General features: G+C 42.2%; 1 protein-coding gene across 2 annotated transcripts; it reads left to right on the top strand.

The window, feature by feature from the left end:
• Nucleotides 1–5,650: 5,650 nt before the first annotated feature.
• LOC311142915 (protein C-ets-1-like) lies at nucleotides 5,651–20,129 on the top strand. Of its 2 annotated transcripts, XM_084178655.1 has the most exons (8): nucleotides 5,651–5,961; nucleotides 14,694–14,813; nucleotides 15,866–16,066; nucleotides 17,704–17,778; nucleotides 17,932–18,162; nucleotides 18,700–18,951; nucleotides 19,347–19,465; nucleotides 19,754–20,129. In XM_084178655.1, exons 1-8 carry the CDS (start codon nucleotides 5,901–5,903, stop codon nucleotides 19,967–19,969), a joined length of 1,275 nt encoding a protein of 424 aa, XP_084034781.1. In that variant the 5' UTR covers nucleotides 5,651–5,900; the 3' UTR covers nucleotides 19,970–20,129. The 2 variants fall into 2 exon arrangements, with proteins under 2 accessions (XP_084034781.1, XP_084034782.1); XM_084178656.1 differs by lacking the exon at nucleotides 17,704–17,778 and having other exon boundaries at nucleotides 19,754–20,125.
• Nucleotides 20,130–20,482: the final 353 nt, after the last annotated feature.

Here is a 20,482-nt window from a genome sequence, read left to right as displayed (position 1 = left end):
GAGAAAACAGAAGGGAGAAAACAGTAGTGGCGAAAACAACAGTGGAGAAAACAGTAGTGGAGAAAAAACTAGTGGAGAAAACAGTAGTGGAGAAAACAGTAGTTGAGAAAATAGGTTGGAGAAAAGAGTAGTGGAGAAAACAGTAGGGAGAAAACAGTAATGGAGAAAACAGTAATGGAGAAAACAGTAGGGAGAAAACAGTAGGGAGAAAACAGTAGGGAGAAAACAGTAGTGGAGAAAACAGTAGTGGAGAAAACAGTAGTGGAGAAAACAGTAGGGAGAAAAAAGTAGTGGAGAAAACATTAGGGAGAAAACAGTAATGGAGAAAACAGTAATAAATGAAACTGGGAGCTACTAACTAAACTGGTCCAATGAGAACACTAATTGTTCCAGGATGTTGCAAAGCGTTTTACTAAGATGTGCTCTACGGAACAAGTCCCAGGACTAGTGTAGGATGATGTCAGAAGGTCACTTTGTGGACTGGGTGGGGGGGATACAGTCATGTTTCCTTTGCCCTTCTAGGTAAATGATGTGAACAAGGTGGGGCATTGGGAAAATAGGAAACCAAGATACTAATCAGCTTCATAACACATGTATTCCTGTCATAAACCACTGAGATAGAAGACCCCACTTTCTCAATTAGCTAAGGTATCATTGGCAAAGTGCCATCTCTTCCATTCAATCTGAATGCATCATAAGCCAGTAGAGGAGAAAACTGGTATGTTGTATTGAGCCCAAAGACTTGCTAATTTATGGGTGAATCCTAACTTCCACATCAGTTAGGGGGAAATGGGTTGTGGCCATAAGGTGTTGTAGTAGAGGATCCCCAATGCTGTTCTCATTCGTTAGACTTAAATGACAGAAAGAACACAGTAGTGGAGAAAACAGTAGTGGAGAAAACAGTATGGAGGAAACAGAAGGGAGGAGACAGCAATGGAGGAAACAGTAGCAGAGAAAAGAACAGTGGAGTAAACAGAATGGAGAAAACAGTAGGGAGAAAACAGTAGGGAAAAAACGGTAGTGGAGAAAACGGTAGTGGAGAAAATAGTAGGGAGAACACAGAATGGAGAAAACAGTAGTGGAGAAAACAGTAGGGAGAAAACAGTAGGGAGAATCAGTAGCGGATAAATAAGTATGGAGAAAACAGAAGGGAGAAAACAGTAGTGGCGAATACAACAGTGGAGAAAACAGTAGTGGAGAAAACACTAGTGGAGAAAACAGTATGGAGAAAACAACAGTGGAGAAAACAGTAGTGGAGAAAAGAGTAGGGAGAAAACAGTTGTGGAGAAAACAGTAGGGCTAAAACAGTAGTGGAGAAACAGTAGGGAGAAAACAGTAGTGGAGAAAACAGTAGTGGAGAAAACAGTAGTGGAGAAAAGAGTAGTGGAGAAAAGAGTAGGGCGAAAACAGCAACGGCGGAAACAGTAGGGAGGAAACAGAAGGGAGGAAACAGCAGTGGCGAAAACAGTAGTGGCGAAAACAGTAGGGAGAAAACAGTAGTGGAGAAAACTGTAGGGAGAAAACAGAAGGGAGAAAACTGTAGGGAGAACACAGTAGGGAGAAAACAGTAGGGAGAAAACAGTAGTGGAGAAAGAGTAGTGGAGAAAACTGTAGGGAGAAAACAGTATGGAGAAAACAGTAGTGGAGAAAACAACAGTGGAGAAAACAGTAGTGGAAAAAACAGTAGGGAGAAAACAGTAGGGAGAAAACAGTAGGGAGAAAACAGTAGGGAGAAAACAGAAGGGAGAAAACAGTAGTGGCGAAAACAACAGTGGAGAAAACAGTAGTGGAGAAAAAACTAGTGGAGAAAACAGTAATGGAGAAAACAGTATGGAGAAAACAGTAGTGGAGAAAACAGTAGGGAGAAAACAATTGTGGAGAAAACAGTATGGAGAAAACAGTAGTGGAGAAAACAGTAGGGAGAAAACTGTAGGGAGAAAATAGTAGGGAGAAAACAGAATGGAGAAAACAGTAGGGAGAAAACAGTAGTGGAGAAAACAGTAGGGAGAAAACAGTAGTGGAGAAAACAGTAGGGAGAAAACAGTAGGGAGAAAACAGTGGCGGATAAATCAGTAGGGATAAAACAGAAGGGAGAAAACAGTAGTGGCGAAAACAGTAGTGTAGAAAACACTAGTAGAGAAAACAGTAATGGAGAAAACAGTATGGAGAAAACAACAGTGGAGAAAACAGTATGGAGAAAACAACAGTGGAGAAATCAGTAGTGGCGAAAACAGTAGGGAGAAAATAGTAGTGGAGAAAACAGTAGGGAGAAAACAGAAGGGAGAAAACAGTAGGGAGAACACAGTAGGGAGAAACAGTAGGGAGAAAACAGTAGTGGAGAAAACAACAGTGGAGAAAACAGTAGTGGAGAAAACAGTAGTGGAGAAAACAGTAGGGAGAAAACAGTATGGAGAAAACAGTAGTGGAGAAAACAACAGTGGAGAAAAAAGTAGACGAGAAAACAGTAGTGGAGAAAACAGTAAGCAGAAAACAGTAGTGGAGAAAACAGTAGGGAGAAAACAGTAGTGGAGAAAACAGTAGTTGAGAAAATAGGTTGGAGAAAAGAGTAGTGGAGAAAACAGTAGGGAGAAAACAGTAATGGAGAAAACAGTAATGGAGAAAACAGTAGGGAGAAAACAGTAGGGAGAAAACAGTAGTGGAGAAAACAGTAGTGGAGAAAACAGTAGTGGAGAAAACAGTAGGGAGAAAAAAGTAGTGGAGAAAACAGTAGGGAGAAAACAGTAATGGAGAAAACAGTCGTGAATGAAACTGGGAGCTACTAACTAAACTGGTCCAATAAGAACACTAATTGTTCCAGGATGTTGCAAAGCGTTTTACTAAGATGTGCTCTACGGAACAAGTCCCAGGACTAGTGTAGGATTATGTCAGAAGGTCACTTTGTGGACTGGGTGGGGGGATACAGTCATGTTTCCTTTGCCCTTCTAGGTAAACATATGTGAACAAGGTGGGGCATTGGGAAAATAGGAAACCAAGATACGAATCAGCTTCATAACACATTTATTCCTGTCATAAACCACTGAGATAGAAGACCCCACTTTCTCAATTAGCTAAGTTATCATTGGCAAAGTGCCATCTCTTCCATTCAATCTGAATGCATCATAAGCCAGTAGAGGAGAAAACGTGTATGTTGTATTGAGCCCAAAGACTTGCTAACTTAGGGGTGAATCCTAACTTCCAGATCAGTTAGGGGGAAATGGGTTGTGGCCATAAGGTGTTGTAGTAGAGGATCCCCAATGCTGTTCTCATTCGTTAGACTTAAATGACAGAAAGAAAACAGTAGTGGAGAAAACAGTAGTGGAGAAAACAGTAGGGAGGAAACAGAAGGGAGAAAACAGCAATGGAGGAAACAGTAGCGGAGAAAACAACAGTGGAGAAAACAGAATGGAGAAAACAGTAGGGAGAAAACAGTTGGGAGAAAACCGTAGAGGAGAAAACAGTAGGGAGAAAACAGAAGGGAGAAAACAGTAGTGGCGAAAACAACAGTGGAGAAAACAGTAGTCGAGAAAACAGTAGGGAGAAAACACTAGTGGAGAAAACAGTAATGGAGAAAACAGTATGGAGAAAACAGTATGGAGAAAACAGTAGTGGAGAAAACAACAGTGGAGAAAACTGTAGTGGAGAAAACAGTATGGAGAAAACAGAAGGGTGAAAACAGTAGTGGAGAAAACAGTAGCGGAGAAAACAGTAGGGAGAAAACAGAAGGGAGAAAACAGTAGTGGCGAAAACAACAGTGTAGAAAACAGTAGAGGAGAAAACAGTAGGGAGAAAACACTAGTTGAGAAAACAGTAATGGATAAAACAGTATGGAGAAAACAGTATGGAGAAAACAGTAGGGAGAAAACGGTAGGGAGAAAATAGTAGTGGAGAAAATAGTAGTGGAGAAAACAGTAGTGGAGAAAACAGCAGTGGAGAAAACGGTAGGGAGAAAATAGTAGGGAGAAAACAGTAGTGGAGAAAACAGTAGTGGAGAAAACAGCAATGGAGAAACAGTAGGGAGAAAACAGTAGTGGAGAAAACAGTAGTGGATAAAACAGCAATGGAGAAAACAGAAGTGGAGAAAACAGTAGTGGAGAAAACAGTAGTGGAGAAAACAGTTGTGAGTGAAACTGAGAGCTACTAACTAAACTGGTCCAAATGGGGGGGGGGGGGGGGGGGGGGGGGGGGTACAGTCATGTTTCCTTTGCCCTTCTATGTAAACAGATGTGAACAAGGTGGGGCATTGGGAAAATAGGAAACCAAGATACTAATCAGCTTCATAACACATGTATTCCTGTCATAAACCACTGAGATAGAAGACCCCACTTTCTCAATTAGCTAAGTTAACATTGTTAAAGTGCCATCTCTTCCATTCAATCTGAATGCATCATAAGCCAGTAGAGGAGAAAACGTGTATGTTGTATTGAGCCCAAAGACTTGCTAACTTAGGGGTGAATCCTAACTTCCACTTAAGTGGGGGGGGAATTTAATTATGACCACCATGATTTGATGGAGGGCACATGGTGGCAGTAACAGGATGAGCTGACTCTTTGACTGGGCTAATTGGTGGGAATGAGCAAAGGCTTTGTTCACGCTGACCCCCTGTCTGTCTCTCCTTCCCCACAGGGAGACCCTGTTAATATCTGCTGGACCCTTTTCCCACAGACCACACTACACTGTCCCCTCTGCCTCTCCACAGAGTCCCCACAGACCACAAGGAGAGGAGACTGGGATAGGCAGGTCACTAAGGACGCAAGGTGTATTGTGTGTGACGGTGTGTGTGTGTGTGTGTGAGTGAGTGCACGAGCGGGCATGTATGCGTGCTTGAGTGAATGAGTGAGTCAGTGAGCAAGCGTGTGACAAGGTGTACGTGTGTGTTTGTGCTTTGAGGTTAGAATCAGTCACCAAACAAAACATTCCAATCAATGTGACTCGGTGTCTCTCCACTGACTGGAAATGCTAACTGGGTCTCATTAATATGGAACAATCAATCAGGCTTCAGAGTGAAGTTTCCCCTAGGTACAGATCTAGGATCAGCTTCCTTTCCCCCAATCCTATAATTTAACCATTAGTGAGGCAACTGCAAAACTGACCCAAGATCAGCGTTTAGGGGCACATTCAACCTACTCCTCATAGAAGAATGCCGTTAACAGCATAAAACGAACTATAACGATACAGTGCAACATTTTCTACACACACTTTGCCCCATTCCTTGACAGGATGATGGACAAGTTGAATTTGACTGACTTCCAGAATACCTAAATTATTAGATAATCTGTATGCATTCACTCAGGCTATGGAATCCACTTAGAAGTTTTCACCCTGGGATATTCCATCTATTCCATGTTATCAATCAGTCATAAGCCAAACCAACTACTATGAAGTTCAACTACTTTGTCCTTCTTTTTCATGCTTCAGAAGATAAATTAACATTAATGTAATGTTATTTGTACAACACGTATAGTTATTGATGCATGACTCACCTTGGCATTGACTCATACTCGTTGTAAATCATTAAACAGTTTTATTTACCTAAATTTGCTCTGCTTATGATGAGTAAACTGACCGGCATCCGTGGAGTTTTTGGCCTCGCCTCTAATACGCGTCATGTGTCAAACCCGGCCTCTTTTAGCGGAGAGTGTACAACAAAATCATTATGAATGTTGTAACTTTCAGTGGCGTACACGTCGCTTCAGCGGGAATTATTACACACTTTTGTGTCTAGAAATGTTCAAAGAAAAATAATGGGGAGGAATACCATTCGAAGTTGACAATAAAGGGATTGCAATCAAGATTCGCTCAGAGCTCGAATTGCCTACAAATCAATCAATTGAATAACTCATCAATCCGCAGTCGCTGGGACTCAAAGTGAAAATTGGATCAGTTGTGAAGAAGCTGCGGAGATGACGGCCGCTATTGATATTAAACCAGCGTTAACTTTGATAAAGTCCGAAAAATTGGAGGGTAAGTAGCTTTTATCGTATTTATGTATTTTTATTACTGACAAAGACATCTAGGCATATTTTGAGTTTACACAGTCAGACTACCACCAATGTTTACCCTATTGCAGACGATTTATGTTGAGTGCCATAAATATGAGGTGGAGCATCAAAATACCATTTCATTTGATAGACTTATTTAAGGTAAGTAGGTGGAATGAACGTTTTATGCAAATGAGGGAGAACACGACTTTGTGTTATCATACATCCATTACAATTTTTATTAACTCAAATTATGTATTTTAGCTTTAGTGGTGATTTTAGCCGCGCATCAGTAATTGTGCACACCTATGTCAACATTGTGAGAAAAATAATCCATTAATCACTGGCAGCTTTCAATTAAGCTGAATCGGTGCGCCGGTCTATGCCCGTGACGTGAACGGACAAAAGCGGTGAGGGAGTGTAGTGTATTGAGATTATGATGGTGTTAAATGTTTTTCATGAAGAGATGGAATGTTGTTTATGTTAGTATCAAGAGGGAATGTTTTAGGTGTAACGTCACATACAACAGACCGGAAGTGTGTTGCAGACAGGGAAGACTGTGGATTGGCCAGAAGAGGGAGCATCATTGGTGATAAATAGGGGGGAAAACGAAGAAGAAAGGCAGAACGAGCAGCCATTCTGAGGCGTCGCTCTCCGGGTGTCATGTCACCTGTCACTCATGCTGAAGCTTCTGATCTGAATAAACCTTATGATCAACGTTCAGTATGAGCAGACTCCTTTTGTTCATCAGCAATAATTGCCACCACTCACTCGATACGACAGGAGCCCTTCTCAAATCGAACAGTAGCCTAATATGCGCCACTCGGTCATGTTGTCAACAAGGCATCATGGTGCCTCGTTGAGAAACATAACATCTCTTTTCCATAAAATATATGTACAAATGTTTAAACTAGTTTTCATTGAGAAGGCAGATAAAGCGTTTTTATCAAAAGCAATCACTTTTGCTTGTGAAGACACAGATTCCTACTCATTACTCCACGTGCTTAACCTACGTCACTTTTGTTTTGAGCCGACTTTGCGGTCGGCCAGAGCGCACCTTGCTCACGCACCGGAGGAAGCGCGGTTCCAAAACGAATGCAATCACTTTTCAGACGACAAACTCCTCCCACTGCGGAAACCCGGGCCAGATAATCGAATCCCCTCACTAGCTAAAGTCGACATGGATTGGCTTGCCTCTTGGCTCAGATATCCTTTTTAGCAAAAGTTACTGACTAGTCTACATGTTCTTACCTGCTTTTAGATGTTCTTGGTAGTTTTCTGTCATCAGTGTTGTGATGATATCTCTCACATTGCCATAATCGCCCTATTTGTCACCCATACACTCATTTGTCAATATGTTGGCGACGCTTAAATATCAGATTATGTAGTTTGCTCCCTTTTTAAAATTAATTTTTCATATTCTACTTTCATTGATATTCAAACTATACGATTTCTGATGTTTTTGCTCAAGGCTGTTGCGCTGTCAATGCCGACGGCATAAAACGTCATGGAAACTAGGCTATTCAACACCACATTCACATATTCGTCAACCACATTAAACTAAGATCTAAGTGCTAAAACAGAGTACTACACACACACACACACACACACACACACACAATGTTCATGTGATCAGCATAGTGTGAAAGTGCTGATAGTTGCAGCATTGTCTGTAAAAGCTTGCACCATCCTGCCAATTCTCCCAACAACCAGCCTCTTCACTCAAGGGGAAGAGCTCCCACACTGAGGAACACGACCATGATACTTTGGTCATACACTTGTTTTATTACACTTGTGTGAGGTGACAATGGTATTGTAAAAATAATAAGCGCTATAAAACAAGCTGGGAGAAGAGAGGTTGAATGTTACGTCTATAAATCCCTAAACCCTAAAAGTCTTAAGATGTTTGTTGTGATGGGTTTAGTCTATCACATATTTCAAAGACGTGTCGGGCTGGCGAGGTTCTGGCGGGTGTTTGAAATCTACAGTCGTGTTCAAAAGTTTTGAGAATGACACAAATATTAATTTTCAAAGTCTGCTGCCTCAGTTTTTATGATGGCAATTTGCATATACTCCAGAATGTAATGAAGAGTGATCAGATTAATTGCAAAGTCCCTCTTTGCCATGAAAATGAACTTTATCCCCAAAAAACATTTCCAATGCATTTCAGCCCTGCCACAAAAGGACCAGCTGACATCATGTCAGTGATTCTCTCGTTAACACAGGTGAGAGTGTTGACGAGGACAAGGCTGGAGATCACTCTGTCATGATGATTGAGTTAGAATAACAGTCTGGAAGCTTAAAAAGGAGGGTGGTGATTGAAATCATTGTTCTTCCTCTGTTAACCATGGTTACCTGCAAGGAAACACGTGCCATCATCATTGCTTTGCACAAAAAGGGCTTCACAGGCAAGGATATTGCTGCTAGTAAGATTGCACCTAAATCAACCATTTATTGGATCTTAAAGGAGAGAGGTTCAATTGTTGTGAAGAAGGCTTCAGGGCGCCCAACAAAGTCCAGCAAGCACCAGGACCGTCTCCTAAAGTTGATTCAGATGCGGGATCGGGGCACCACCAGTGCAGAGCTTGCTCAGGAATGGCAGCAGGCAGGTGTGAGTGCATCTGCATGCACAGTGAGGCGAAGACTTTTGGAGGATGGCCTGGTGTCAAGAAGGGCAGCGAGAAAGCCACTTCTCTCCAGGAAAAACATCAGGGACAGACTGATATTCTGCAAAGGTACAGGGATTGGACTGCTGAGGACTGGGGTAAAGTCATTTTCTCTGATGAATCCCCTTTCCGATTGTTTGGGGCATCCGGAAAAAAGCTTGTCCGGAGAAGACAAGGTGAGCGCTACCATCAGTCCTGTGTCATGCCAACAGTAAAGCATCCTGAGACCATTCATGTGTGGGGTTGCTTCTCAGTCAAGGGAGTGGGCTCACTCACAATTTTGCCTAAGAACACAGCCATGAATAAAGAATGGTACCAACACATCCTCCGAGAGCAACTTGTCCCAACCGTCCAAGAACAGTTTGGTGACAAACAATGCCTTTTCCAGCATGATGGACCACCTTGCCATAAGGCAAAAGTGATAACTAAGTGGCTCGGGGAACAAAACATCGACATCTTGGGTCCATGGCCAGGAAACTCCCCAGACCTTAATCCCATTGAAAACGTGTGGTCGATCCTCAAGAGGCGGGTGGACAAACAAAAACCCACATTCTGACAAACTCCTAGCATTGATTATGCAAGAATGGGCTGCTATCAGTCAGGATGTGGCCCAGAAGTTAATTGACAGCATGCCAGGGCGGATTGCAGAGGTCTTGAAAAAGAAGGGTCAACACTGCATATTGACTCTTTGCATAAACTTAATGTAATTGTCAATAAAAACCTTTGACACTTATGGAATGCTTGTAATTATACTTCAGTATACCATAGTAACATCTGACAAAAATATCTAAAACCACTGAAGCAGCAAACTTTGTGAAGACCAATACTTGTGTCATTCTCAAAACTTTTGACCACGACTGTGCAGAGCAGCCTTTTCCACCATTTGGCATTGAAGTGACTCGCGTTACATCTCCGGGCCTGGAGATGTGTGTGTCTCACATAGGGATATGTACACTAGTCACTGATAGGAATCTGTGTCCCAGTCTGATCACTACCTGTGATCACTAGACTGCTGGGGAACGTCTGAGCTTGAAGTAAGCCGATCAGCCAGGTACATGATGACTGTGAAACATTAGCTGTCAAAACAAAGCCAGCTGCTGTGGATAGGGGCCAGGCCACACCTGTAGTGGCCTTGTTTACCTTATCAATACTTTTTCGGGCATGATGCCCCTGAATCAACATACAAAAATGGTTAGAATGTTATAATTGTTGTAAAAACAGATGATCCCAATATACACCATTATTCACATCAATACACGAAAATCTAAACAAAATCACAGAAAATCAAACACATTCTTCAGTAAAACGTTCCTTAATCAGCCTTTTGAATAGCCTTGGAGGCACTAGTTCATCCAACTTTAGAGAGCCTTTGAGATCATTCCACAAGTAAGGTGCAGAAAAACTAAAAGCAGATTTACATAACTCAGTGCAGATCGAAGGGATCTACAAAGTTAGCCATCCCTGAGACTGGTTCTGGAATCTTGTACATCTGTAAGTAAACAATGAAGTAAGTTACAGCGGAAGTTTATGCAGGAGGGCTTTATAAACAAAAATAATGCAATGCGTCAATCTACGAGACTTCAGAGGGCCAGCCTACTTTCTGATACAGAATGTAGTGATGTGTATTGAACCTATTGCCCGCAATAAAGCGTAGTGCACTATTATAAACTGCGTTCAATGGCTTCAAAACAGTGGCAGCTGCATTCATATAGATAATATTGACACAGTTTACAGATGTAGGATCTTAATTTGATCACTCTTTTGTTGCTGAGAGTTTTCCTGCATAGCAGGAAATGCAAACTTGTATTTTATTCAAGCTTTAAAAAGGCTTCTAAAGTTTGTATTTCCACTTTAAAATGTTAGACTTGATTTGCACTAAGGAAAAATGTATCAACCCCTACAAAAAATGTCCATTAATTATAATCCACATAATAATTCACATTTCCTGTTGCTGCAAGATGATTTTCCTGCTGTAGCATACTGGCTCAAATTAAGATACTACATCTGTATAACGCATATGAATGTCAACTGAATAATTTGTTTTCTGCTATTTAATGAAAGGCATGACTGTAAAAGAGGCCAATTTCAATTAGGGCTGGGAAGATACCATTATCGCAATATTTCTTTCCATGGCAAAAATGAAAACATGAAGCAGACTACACTTTTGGTCCTTTAGAAACCTGCTGTATATAAAATATGATGTACTATGTCTTGGAAAATAAATAAATGTGACTTTGGATGACAACATAATGATGTTTGTTTCCAACTTTATGGCTGTTTTCCTAAGGAAGTTAAATATGCTTTGTGTTTTGTTTCCTTGCCACGATACTAATGAGTATCGCTATTCTGGTATCCTCCTCTTAACTAACTCATCAACATTCTTTTTGAAAGAGAGCTTTTCGTCAGTCCAAATACCCAGATATTTATAAGCGGGCACACGATCAATGAGGGCACCATCCAATGTACATATGGATAAATTATAAGATGCATTTTTACATGATTTGGAAACTGTTTAATTCTAAGTCGAACACAGATCTTCTTGAGTGATGATATTGCAAGATGATTTGAATTGAAGTGAGTTAGCTATTTTAGGTTGTTTTTAGGCTTTCCTGCTTTCATTCCATGCATTGTTTTCTTCACGGGGCTTTCCGTAGTGCTTGTATAGCAATTCTAGGACAGCCACGCAACTCCTCTCACGCTAAGAACAAGTAAGGCCTCTGTTATACTGTGAAAGGTGGCAGTTAAATATGAAATGGCCATGCTTCTACAGCTTTTGGTATCGTAATGAATGCCGGAGTCAACAGGTTCAGAGGGGCTGGCATTTTTTTTTACTTTGATGTTTTTATGATTTAGTCATGTGTCCTAGTTAATTATACTGATAAAGTGACTCGATTTTAAAAAACAATTGTTCACACTTTGTGATGTTGAGTTCTGGGAGAGGAGGTAGAGAGGTATTGTCCGGGCAGTGTGGCTAGGTGAGCCATTCGTGTGTCATGTGGGGGGCAGCATTCCATTCCCGCTTGCTTGGCCCTCTTACCCCCCTGGCGTGCTCTCTCTAAACAGTTTAGCTCTCTTGGCATGCCTGTGGACTGACTGGGCTGCCTCATCACGCCTTGTAACGCTTAGTCATAAAACACAGGGTCAGTTCCAAATTGGCACCCAAATCCCTATATAGTGCACTACTTTTGACTGGAGCACTATGGGTTCTGTGCAATGTATAGGGTACCATTTGGGATGTAGCCACACTCTCCTAATCCGAGATATATCATCAGCTCTGAATGATAGCGATGCCAGAGAATGATTAGGGTTTAGAAGGATCACAGAAACCCAAGCTGACTGGTAACTGGCATAATGGTTCTGTGTGATCTTTTAACCAGACCACCGGGAAAACATGGCTGTGTGGAGGGTGTGTCCTCAAGCAATACTCGCAATGGGAGATCATTGCTCAGCCCATATAGTGTGTGTGTGTGTGAGGGTGTGTCCTCGTTGCCCTCTCTCAGCACACGATGACACACGCGTGAGTCAGGCTTAGAGGTCCACGAAATCCAGCAATGTCATAGAGGGGGTCAAACTAATTCAGTGATTTTCCATTCCCCTAAACCACTTACTCATGTTCTTTTGGATCTGTTTCAGTTGAGTTTCTTCCCCCAGAACATCCTGAGGAAAAGTGGATATCTTTAGAAACTAGATTTCAACCCAAAGTGATGTTTATTATATGAAAGATTTAATCAAAATGTAATATATTGCCTATGTTGATTGATGCCACTGACTCAAAAAATCTGTTTGACTCGAAACAGACATCAGTATTTTAAACAGAAATGATGGATGTTTCTCGGCTAAATAATCTCAATTTGAGATATTGCCCCACTTCGTTGACACATAGGAAGAGAACAAAAGACACAAGCTTTAGGCTAATTGGCAATTCAAATTAACAGCATGTTTGAATGTGTCGGTAGTGAGACAGACTTCTATAAACTAGGGCTGTGGCAATGCCAGTATCCCTATTATTATAGTAGGTTTTAATTTTTTTTATGGCAAAAATGGAAACACGAGCAGAAATCACTCTTTGGTCCTTTTAAAAACCTGCTGTATGTAAAATATTGGGTGGTATAGCTAGGAAAATAAATAAATGTGACTCTGGATGACAATATAATGACGTTTGTTTCCAACATTAAGGCTGTTTTTCTGAAGTTAAATCCGCTTCTTGTTTTGTTTCCTTGCCATGATACTAACGAGTATCTCTATACTGGTATCGTCCTGTCCCTAATATAAACCTACATGTTTTTTTAACAGTAACCATCTCTAGTAGCATTCAAAATGAAAAATACACACAAACTAAATCAAGGTAGCAACCTTTTGGCAATTGAAACTATCTGCTTATTAGGTAATTGTTGTTAATGATTTCCGGGCTAGTGCAGACAGTGCAGTGGGAATGTCCTGACAACTCTGAGCTGGACTGTGTTGTACACCATGACTTGAGATTCTCGCTTGGGCCCTTGTGACTTCCTTTGTGTCGCTATTGGCAGACAGGGGCGGCCGGACTATCCCAGTGACATCACAGCAGGATATCCAACATGTGGTTCCCATTCCCTGTACCTCCTTGCAACAGATTCCAGGAAATTTCCACCACTCTCTTAAAGAATATTGTAGGCTAGACTGGAGTGTTTGCCAGAGACATGATGATGGCTGCCTTAAAAAATTTTTTTTTAGAACAGGAAGTTATTAAGGCAGGGATTGGATGGTGGGTGTTTTAGCAGTATGCGCTTTGATGGGGATTTTCTGTATCAGGTAGGACAATACAGGGCGCTGAGAGTACGATAAAATAAATCAACCTGCTAACAGAAGCCCTCAGTGTAATGATTCTCCTCTCCTCAACCCTAACCCCTCAGGAACCAACCATGCGCTCTTCTGTTAACAAGCCACAGAATACAGATTTCACACCCCCTGGGACGTTCAAAAGGGGGACTTTTTTTTTTTTTCATTTAGCAGACGCTCTTATCCAGAGCGACTTACAGTTAGTAAGTGCATATATTTTTCATACTTAATTGGGTTCATGTGTTCTCTTTATGAGTCTAGATGTTCTGGCTGTCTCCAGCCAGATTCACTGGCTATGGCCAGTCTGTCTGACACTCATCAGTCTGACTGACTGGCTGGCTTTTACCCATGGTTTTAAGGAGGGTCTCTGGTGCATTTCTATCTTTACTGACATTATTAGAGATAGTCTGCATCCCAAATGGCATGCGCTTCCCTATATAGTGCTCTACTTTTGACCAGAGCACTATGGGTCCTCGTCAAAAGTAAAGTAGTGCACAATAAAAGGAATAGGGTGCCATTTTGGACATAGAAAAGCCTGTCCTATAAAACACAGATGTAGGCTACATGTATCACAACAATGATTGATTTCATGCATCCTGTTCTCCCAACCCCCCCCCCCCCCCCCCCCCCCCCCCCCGTCTAATTATGTGAATGGCAGTCATAAGGCGCCGATTAAGCCATTAAAGACCACTGTCTGGTTGCAGCTGACTGCCCTAGGGCTGTGTGTGTGTTTTTTTTTGTTTGTTTGTGCACGCGGAAGTGTGTCAGACCCCATGCTTGGCAGTACATTGGGTGACATTACTGCCATGCCCTTTTGACTGGTGGCTGTTTGACCCTGCTGTGGTCCAGCTACAGTGCTTCCTCTGTCTCTCTTGTTGGGGTGATGTGAAGGGGGCAGCCACAGTGCTCCCTCTGGTTGGAGGGAGGTGGGGGACAGCCACAGTGGTGCTCTCAAGCATCAGGGCAAGGCCCCTTTTCATGCTGTTTGTGGTATAAACCACTGTGTTTGGGCCACAATGAGTCGCTGGAGCGGACAGGAGACTCGGGACGTTGTGTGACATACTGAAAAAGTTGAAACGTCAATGCATACATTTAACACAATGTTTTGTTATTGTCTACTCTACTACTAATGTTGGCTGGAACCCAGTTTACAGTATAGTATCAGATTGGTGACCAGTGTACTAGCATTGAGGCTGTGTGGGGCTGAGTTGTTGTCTTTTGTTTGTATTGGCAGATGTGGACTTCAGTGATGTGGCCCTGCTCACCCCGGGGAGCAAGGAGATTATGTCACAGGCCCTGAAGGCCACATTCAGCGGCTTCACCAAGGAGCAACAGAGACTGGGCATGCCCAGAGGTAAGACCCCCCCCCCCCCCCCCGTTTAGGAGGGCACCACTACGTTACAAAATGTTCAGGGCCCGTATTCAAAAAGCATCTCAGAGTTGGATTGCTGATCTAGGATCAGTTTTGCATCTAAAATCACTCCTATTCTGAGACGCTTTATGAATATGGGCCCAGATAGAAATTAATTGTGTAGAATAGATGTCTGTACATGAAGTATATGAATCGTGTAAATTTTAGTAATTTCTATTTGAAATGTTCTGAACATTTTACCACAGTAAACACCCCCCGGAATTGAAAATGAACTGTCTCACACACAGGTCAATCCAAGTTTAAGATGGATGAAACAGTCAAACGACATACTAAAACAGAGCAATACCTGCCATATTTATTTTTCTCTGAGGCAGATTTCTTTCCCCAGCAGGAATGTGCTGCCTCAACAGTGTTTTACAACATGCCGGTGGGAACTGTCTGACAAAGCCAAGTTGGTTGTAAAACCAACTTGCAATATCCCTTGACATGACGACCCATTCACTCCCTTCAGAGCTGGCATGAGACCATGTGACCTGGTGGGAGAGTTGAAGGAGCAGCCTGTTAAGACTAAACAAACGTGTGTGGCGTGGATAGACAGTGAGTCACTCCGTCTAGGGGGCGACTGTTAATAAACGCCTATCAGTCTCTGCAGTTGCTGAGGAATTTTGGTGCAGGGAGTTTTGACTTTATCTGCCAAAGTCTAAGGATTGGCATACGGTGCGAGAGGGGAGGGTTATAACATCTGCAAACACCACACTATACAAGAAAGTGTATATGATGCTGCTCAAACAGTTTTGAGAATACATTTTATTTTTGGATTAGGTCCCACTGACTTAAAGCCGGAATCCCTAATTGTGAAACTGCTATGTCCGTTTGCGATATTACAACAACAAAGAAGTTACTTCAAACAAAGAACAGTTTTTTTCCCCCCCTCTGACATCATTGCACAACATATGATCCATATAGTCAGTGAATACACAGGGATCACACTAAGACAGTTTCTGATGTTACACCCCTTCCTCCTCTGTGTCCAGACCCCAGGCAGTGGTCAGAGAGCCAGGTGGGCCAGTGGCTGCTGTGGACAGTGAACGAGTTCAGCCTGAAGAGCGTGGACCTGCGCCGCTTCCGTATGGCCGGGGTAAGCCTCTGTGCCCTGAGGAAGGAGTGCTTCTTGGACCTGGCGCCTGACTTTGTGGGGGACATCCTGTGGGAACACCTGGAGATGATGCAGAGAGGTAGGTAGCACCTGTGTCATCGCTAGGATAGCAACAGATGGCTTTTTACATTATATTAACCCATGGCTATTAGCATCATTACTAGGCCAGCAAAATACGGCCATTTACATCATTACTAGGCCAGCAACATTTAGTAAGGCTATTAGCATCATTGCTAGGCCAGCAGCATACAGTAGTAGCTGTACAGTAGTAGCCTATGGCTTTTAGTATCAATGTTAGGCCAACAACGTACATTAAGTCTATTAGCATCATTGCGAAGCCAGCTACATAAAGTAAGGCTATTTGCTTCATTGCTACCACAGCAACATCTAGTAAGGCTATTAGCATCATTGCTATAGTTATTAGCACCATTACAAGGCTTGCAACATACCGTAAGGCTGTTAGCATCATTTCTAGGCTAGCAATACAACTTTTAGCATCATTGCTATATTTATATTTATTAAAGATCCCATTTAGCTGCTGCCAAGGCAGCAGCTACTCTTCCTGGGGTCCAGCAACATTAAGGCAGTTATATACAATTTAAAATATTACATGACATTACATTTCAGAACACTTTTCACTACACATTGTGTGCCCTCAGGCCACTACTCTATTACCACATATCTACAATACAAAATCCATGTGTACGTGTGTGTAGAGTGCGTGTCTTATCATGTGTATGTGTAAGCGTGTGTCTGTGGCTGTGTGTGTCTCTTCACAGTCCCCGCTGTTCCATAAGGTGTATTTTTATCTGTAAAAAAAAAAAAAAGATTATACTGCTTGCATCAGTTACCTGATGTGGAATAGAGTTCCATGTAGCCATGGCTCTATGTAGTACTGTGCACCTCCCGTAGTCTGTTCTGGACTTTGGGATTGTGAAAAGACATCTGGTGGCATATCTTGTGGGGTATGCATGGATGTCCGAGCTGTGTGCTAGTAGTTTAAACAGACCGCTCGGTGCATTCAGCATGTCAATACTTCTTACAAAAACAAGTAGTGATGAAGTCAATCTCCTCTACTTTGAGCCAGGAGAGATTGACATGTGTATTATTAATGTTATCAGGGTTACTCCAAGCAGTTTAGTCTCCTGAACTTGCTCAATTTCCACATTATTCATTACAATATTTAGTTGAGGTTTAGTGAATGATTTGTCCCAAATACAATGCTTTTAGTTTTAGAAATATTTAGGGCTAACTTAGTTCATGCCACCCATTCTGAAACTGACTGCAGCTCTTAAGTGTTGCAGTGATTTCACTCACTATAGTAGCTGACGTGTAAATACTACGGCAGCAGCAACATTTATTGCCTACTTTATTGCCTTCAAAGTATGAAAATGTATGCACACACTAACTGTAAGTCGCTCTGGATAAGACCGTCTGCTAAATGACTAAAATGTAAAATGCACTTTGGCTATATTAGCATAATTGCTAGCTATATTAGCATCATTGCTAGGCTATCGAGAGATTGTAAGGCTATCATCAGCGCAAAATACTTTTTTAACGGACAGCAAAGCCTATTGTATAAAACGTGTTAGCATCCGATTCCACAAACATTGATATTTTACTGTGGCGTTTAGTTGTTAGATTTTTTTTTTTTGTGTTACAGCAGAGATGGGGAAACAGTGTACCATCTTAACTAACGTGTCTTTCTTGGTAAAGATGTGAGGCATTTCCCCGTAAATGGCTTGATATCCACATTCCAGGAGTCCCGGTTCACTTATGACTACTTTGCCAGTGAGTATAGCTGCTCTGCCTCTGCCCAAAACCGAAGAGACACAACTACATTATTGTCCAAATCATGCTGTCCATTTTATAATGGAGAGAAATATCATTACTCCCTTTTTTGGGAGAGAGATGTAATTTCTCACCCCCAATTCCTCTCCATAGACTTTGGTACTGAACGCGCCCAGTGCGTCCTTCCATCAGACAACTCGGAGCCAGGCTTCATCACAGAGTCCTATCAGACACTTCTACCAACCACCTGTGAGGACCTGCTGTCAATCAAGAGTGAGAATGGACATTCTACTGGCCCACTGGGTCCTAAGCAGGGGGACTACCTCACCATCAAACAGGAAGTGGTCTCCCATGACAACATGTGCATGGGGCACGTCATTCGAGGTAAGACCACAGTCATGTAATATATAATAACATATGCCATTTAGCAGATGCTTTTATCCAAAGAGATTTACAGTAGTACGTGCATACAAATTGTATCTTATTGACCTCTGTGGAAATCAACCCCTCGACCCTGATGTTGAAAACGCCATGCTCTACCAACTCAGCCACATTCTCCTCCACCTTAAATGTTATAGAAGACATCATGGGAGAATGTTTGTGTGCTATATATAATATTCTACCGTACATTAAATGTATATGACATTTTAGCCGGGTAGAATCAGATTTAGCAAGGAGATCATTAAGGACATCGTGTGGATGGATATTCTTCACTGTGATGCAAATCAACATATTCAACTTTATGATCCTCATTATAAATACCTGGTTGGTGTTCAGTAGGGCACACGGTAGCAAATATTTGCTGCAGATTTTTTAAATTTTTTATTATTGGTTCAGGTAGTTCCTCCGTGCTTCATTTTGTTTCAAAACTTTTTCACCCAACTGAACACGGCCCTGGTATTCCACTCTTTTCCCTCCCAGGTAAAATTGGTGGCCAAGAATCCTTTGAGAGCCTAGAGGCTTGTGAGCGTCTCACCCAGTCCTGGGGCAGCCACTCCCCCTTCTGCAGCCTGCAGCGCATGCCCTCCTACGACAGCTTCGACTCTGAGGACTACCCGGCCACGCTGCGTGGCCACCCGGCCAAAGGCACCTTCAAAGACTATGTGAAGGAGCGCATGGACCTGACCAAAGACAAGTCTGTCATACCGGCAGCGGCTCTTGCGGGATACACAGGTGTGTGGTTATGTAACCCAAAAATTCAAAACAATTGCTGACTACCTGGTAGCAAAAGGTGACTATGGTATTTGTTTAATTGAATCCCAAAGAAATCAAATCAAATTTTATTTGCCACATGCGCCGAATACAACCGGTGTAGACCTTACAGTGAAATGCTTACTTACAAGCCCTTAACCCACAATGCAGTTTTCTTTTTTAAATGAAAAGAAAAGTGTTAAGTAAAAAATAGATAAGTAAATTATAGAAAATAATTAAAGAGCAGGAGTAAAATAAAAGAACAGTAGGGAGGCTATATACAGGGGGTACCGGTACAGAGTCAATGTGCGGGGGCACAAACAACAATACATTTTAAAGTAATAAACTGTATATGTTCCTTGGTTGTGCTTCCACAGGAAGTGGTCCTATCCAGCTGTGGCAGTTTCTGTTGGAGCTCCTGACCGACACATCCTGTCAGTCAGTCATCAGCTGGACGGGAGATGGCTGGGAATTCAAACTGACCAATCCCGATGAGGTGAGAACGTCCCTTCCACTTAAGCAACCAGGGAGGACCCTCTCAGGAAAGTCTGAAATGATGGCCCAATCAAGCAACACTTGATTTGATTATCACTTCATTCTATATCCAGCTACTAATTCACATTGACAAGACCTGATGGAAGAGACAAAGTAAAAAGTATGTTTGCTTGATCTTGCCATTGGGGATGAGGTGGAGCAAGATCATTTGACCCGCTCTCTCGCTCTCCTCCATCTTTTGTCCTCACTCCTCCCTCTCCTCTCCTCCTCCCCATCTCCTGTCCTCCAGGTGGCTAGGCGCTGGGGCCAGAGGAAGAACAAGCCCAAGATGAACTATGAGAAGCTGAGCCGCGGCCTGCGCTACTACTACGACAAGAACATCATCCACAAGACGTCTGGCAAGCGCTACGTCTACCGCTTCGTCTGCGACCTGAACGGCCTTCTGGGATACAGCGCAGAGGAGATCCACGCCATGCTTGACATTACGCCGGACACAGGAGAGTGATGTGTGGGGTCTGGCACCACCAGATTTTTTTTATTTTTTAGAGGGATTTTATTTTTTGGTAAAAAAAGACTGTGAAATCAACCGGTAATCAGCAAAAAAAAATTGCATTTACGAAATCTGTTCCCAAGCATTCCCATTAAAAAAATATGTGATCGTGTCTCAATGTAATCAAAGTATGAAATTATTGTTATTTTTAAATACAATCTCTTTTTATTATAATTTATGTTCTGGCAAAAATCGCCCGGAGGCTGATTCTAGTTGCCTACCGCTGTTGTAGGAGATTATGATATTATAATAATAATAATAATAATAAGCCATTTAGCAGACGCTTTTATCCAAAGCGACTTAGTCATGTGTGCATACATTTTTACGCATGGTGGTCCCGGGGATCGAACCCACTACCCTGGCGTTACAAGCGCCATGCTCTACCAATTGAGCTACAGAGGATCACAAGCAATCGCAATCGCAAAAAAACAAACATAATGCAAATACAATCAGACTCCTGTGAAGTTG

Source organism: Coregonus lavaretus (genome assembly GCF_964263955.1).
Source record: "Coregonus lavaretus genome assembly, chromosome: 15".
NCBI lineage: Eukaryota > Metazoa > Chordata > Actinopteri > Salmoniformes > Salmonidae > Coregonus > Coregonus lavaretus.
Note: the sequence above shows the minus strand (reverse complement) of the source record. Positions and strands in the feature narration are given on the sequence as shown.

Excerpts from the sequence above, each read along its gene's own strand:
- LOC311142915 (XM_084178655.1), top strand. The coding sequence starts at position 5,901 with ATGACGGCCGCTATTGATATTAAACCAGCGTTAACTTTGATAAAGTCC. Across the intron at positions 5,962-14,693 it reads AAAGTCCGAAAAATTGGAGG|ATGTGGACTTCAGTGATGTG; the intron begins GTAAGTAGCTTT and ends TTGTATTGGCAG. Across the intron at positions 19,466-19,753 it reads AACTGACCAATCCCGATGAG|GTGGCTAGGCGCTGGGGCCA; the intron begins GTGAGAACGTCC and ends CCTGTCCTCCAG.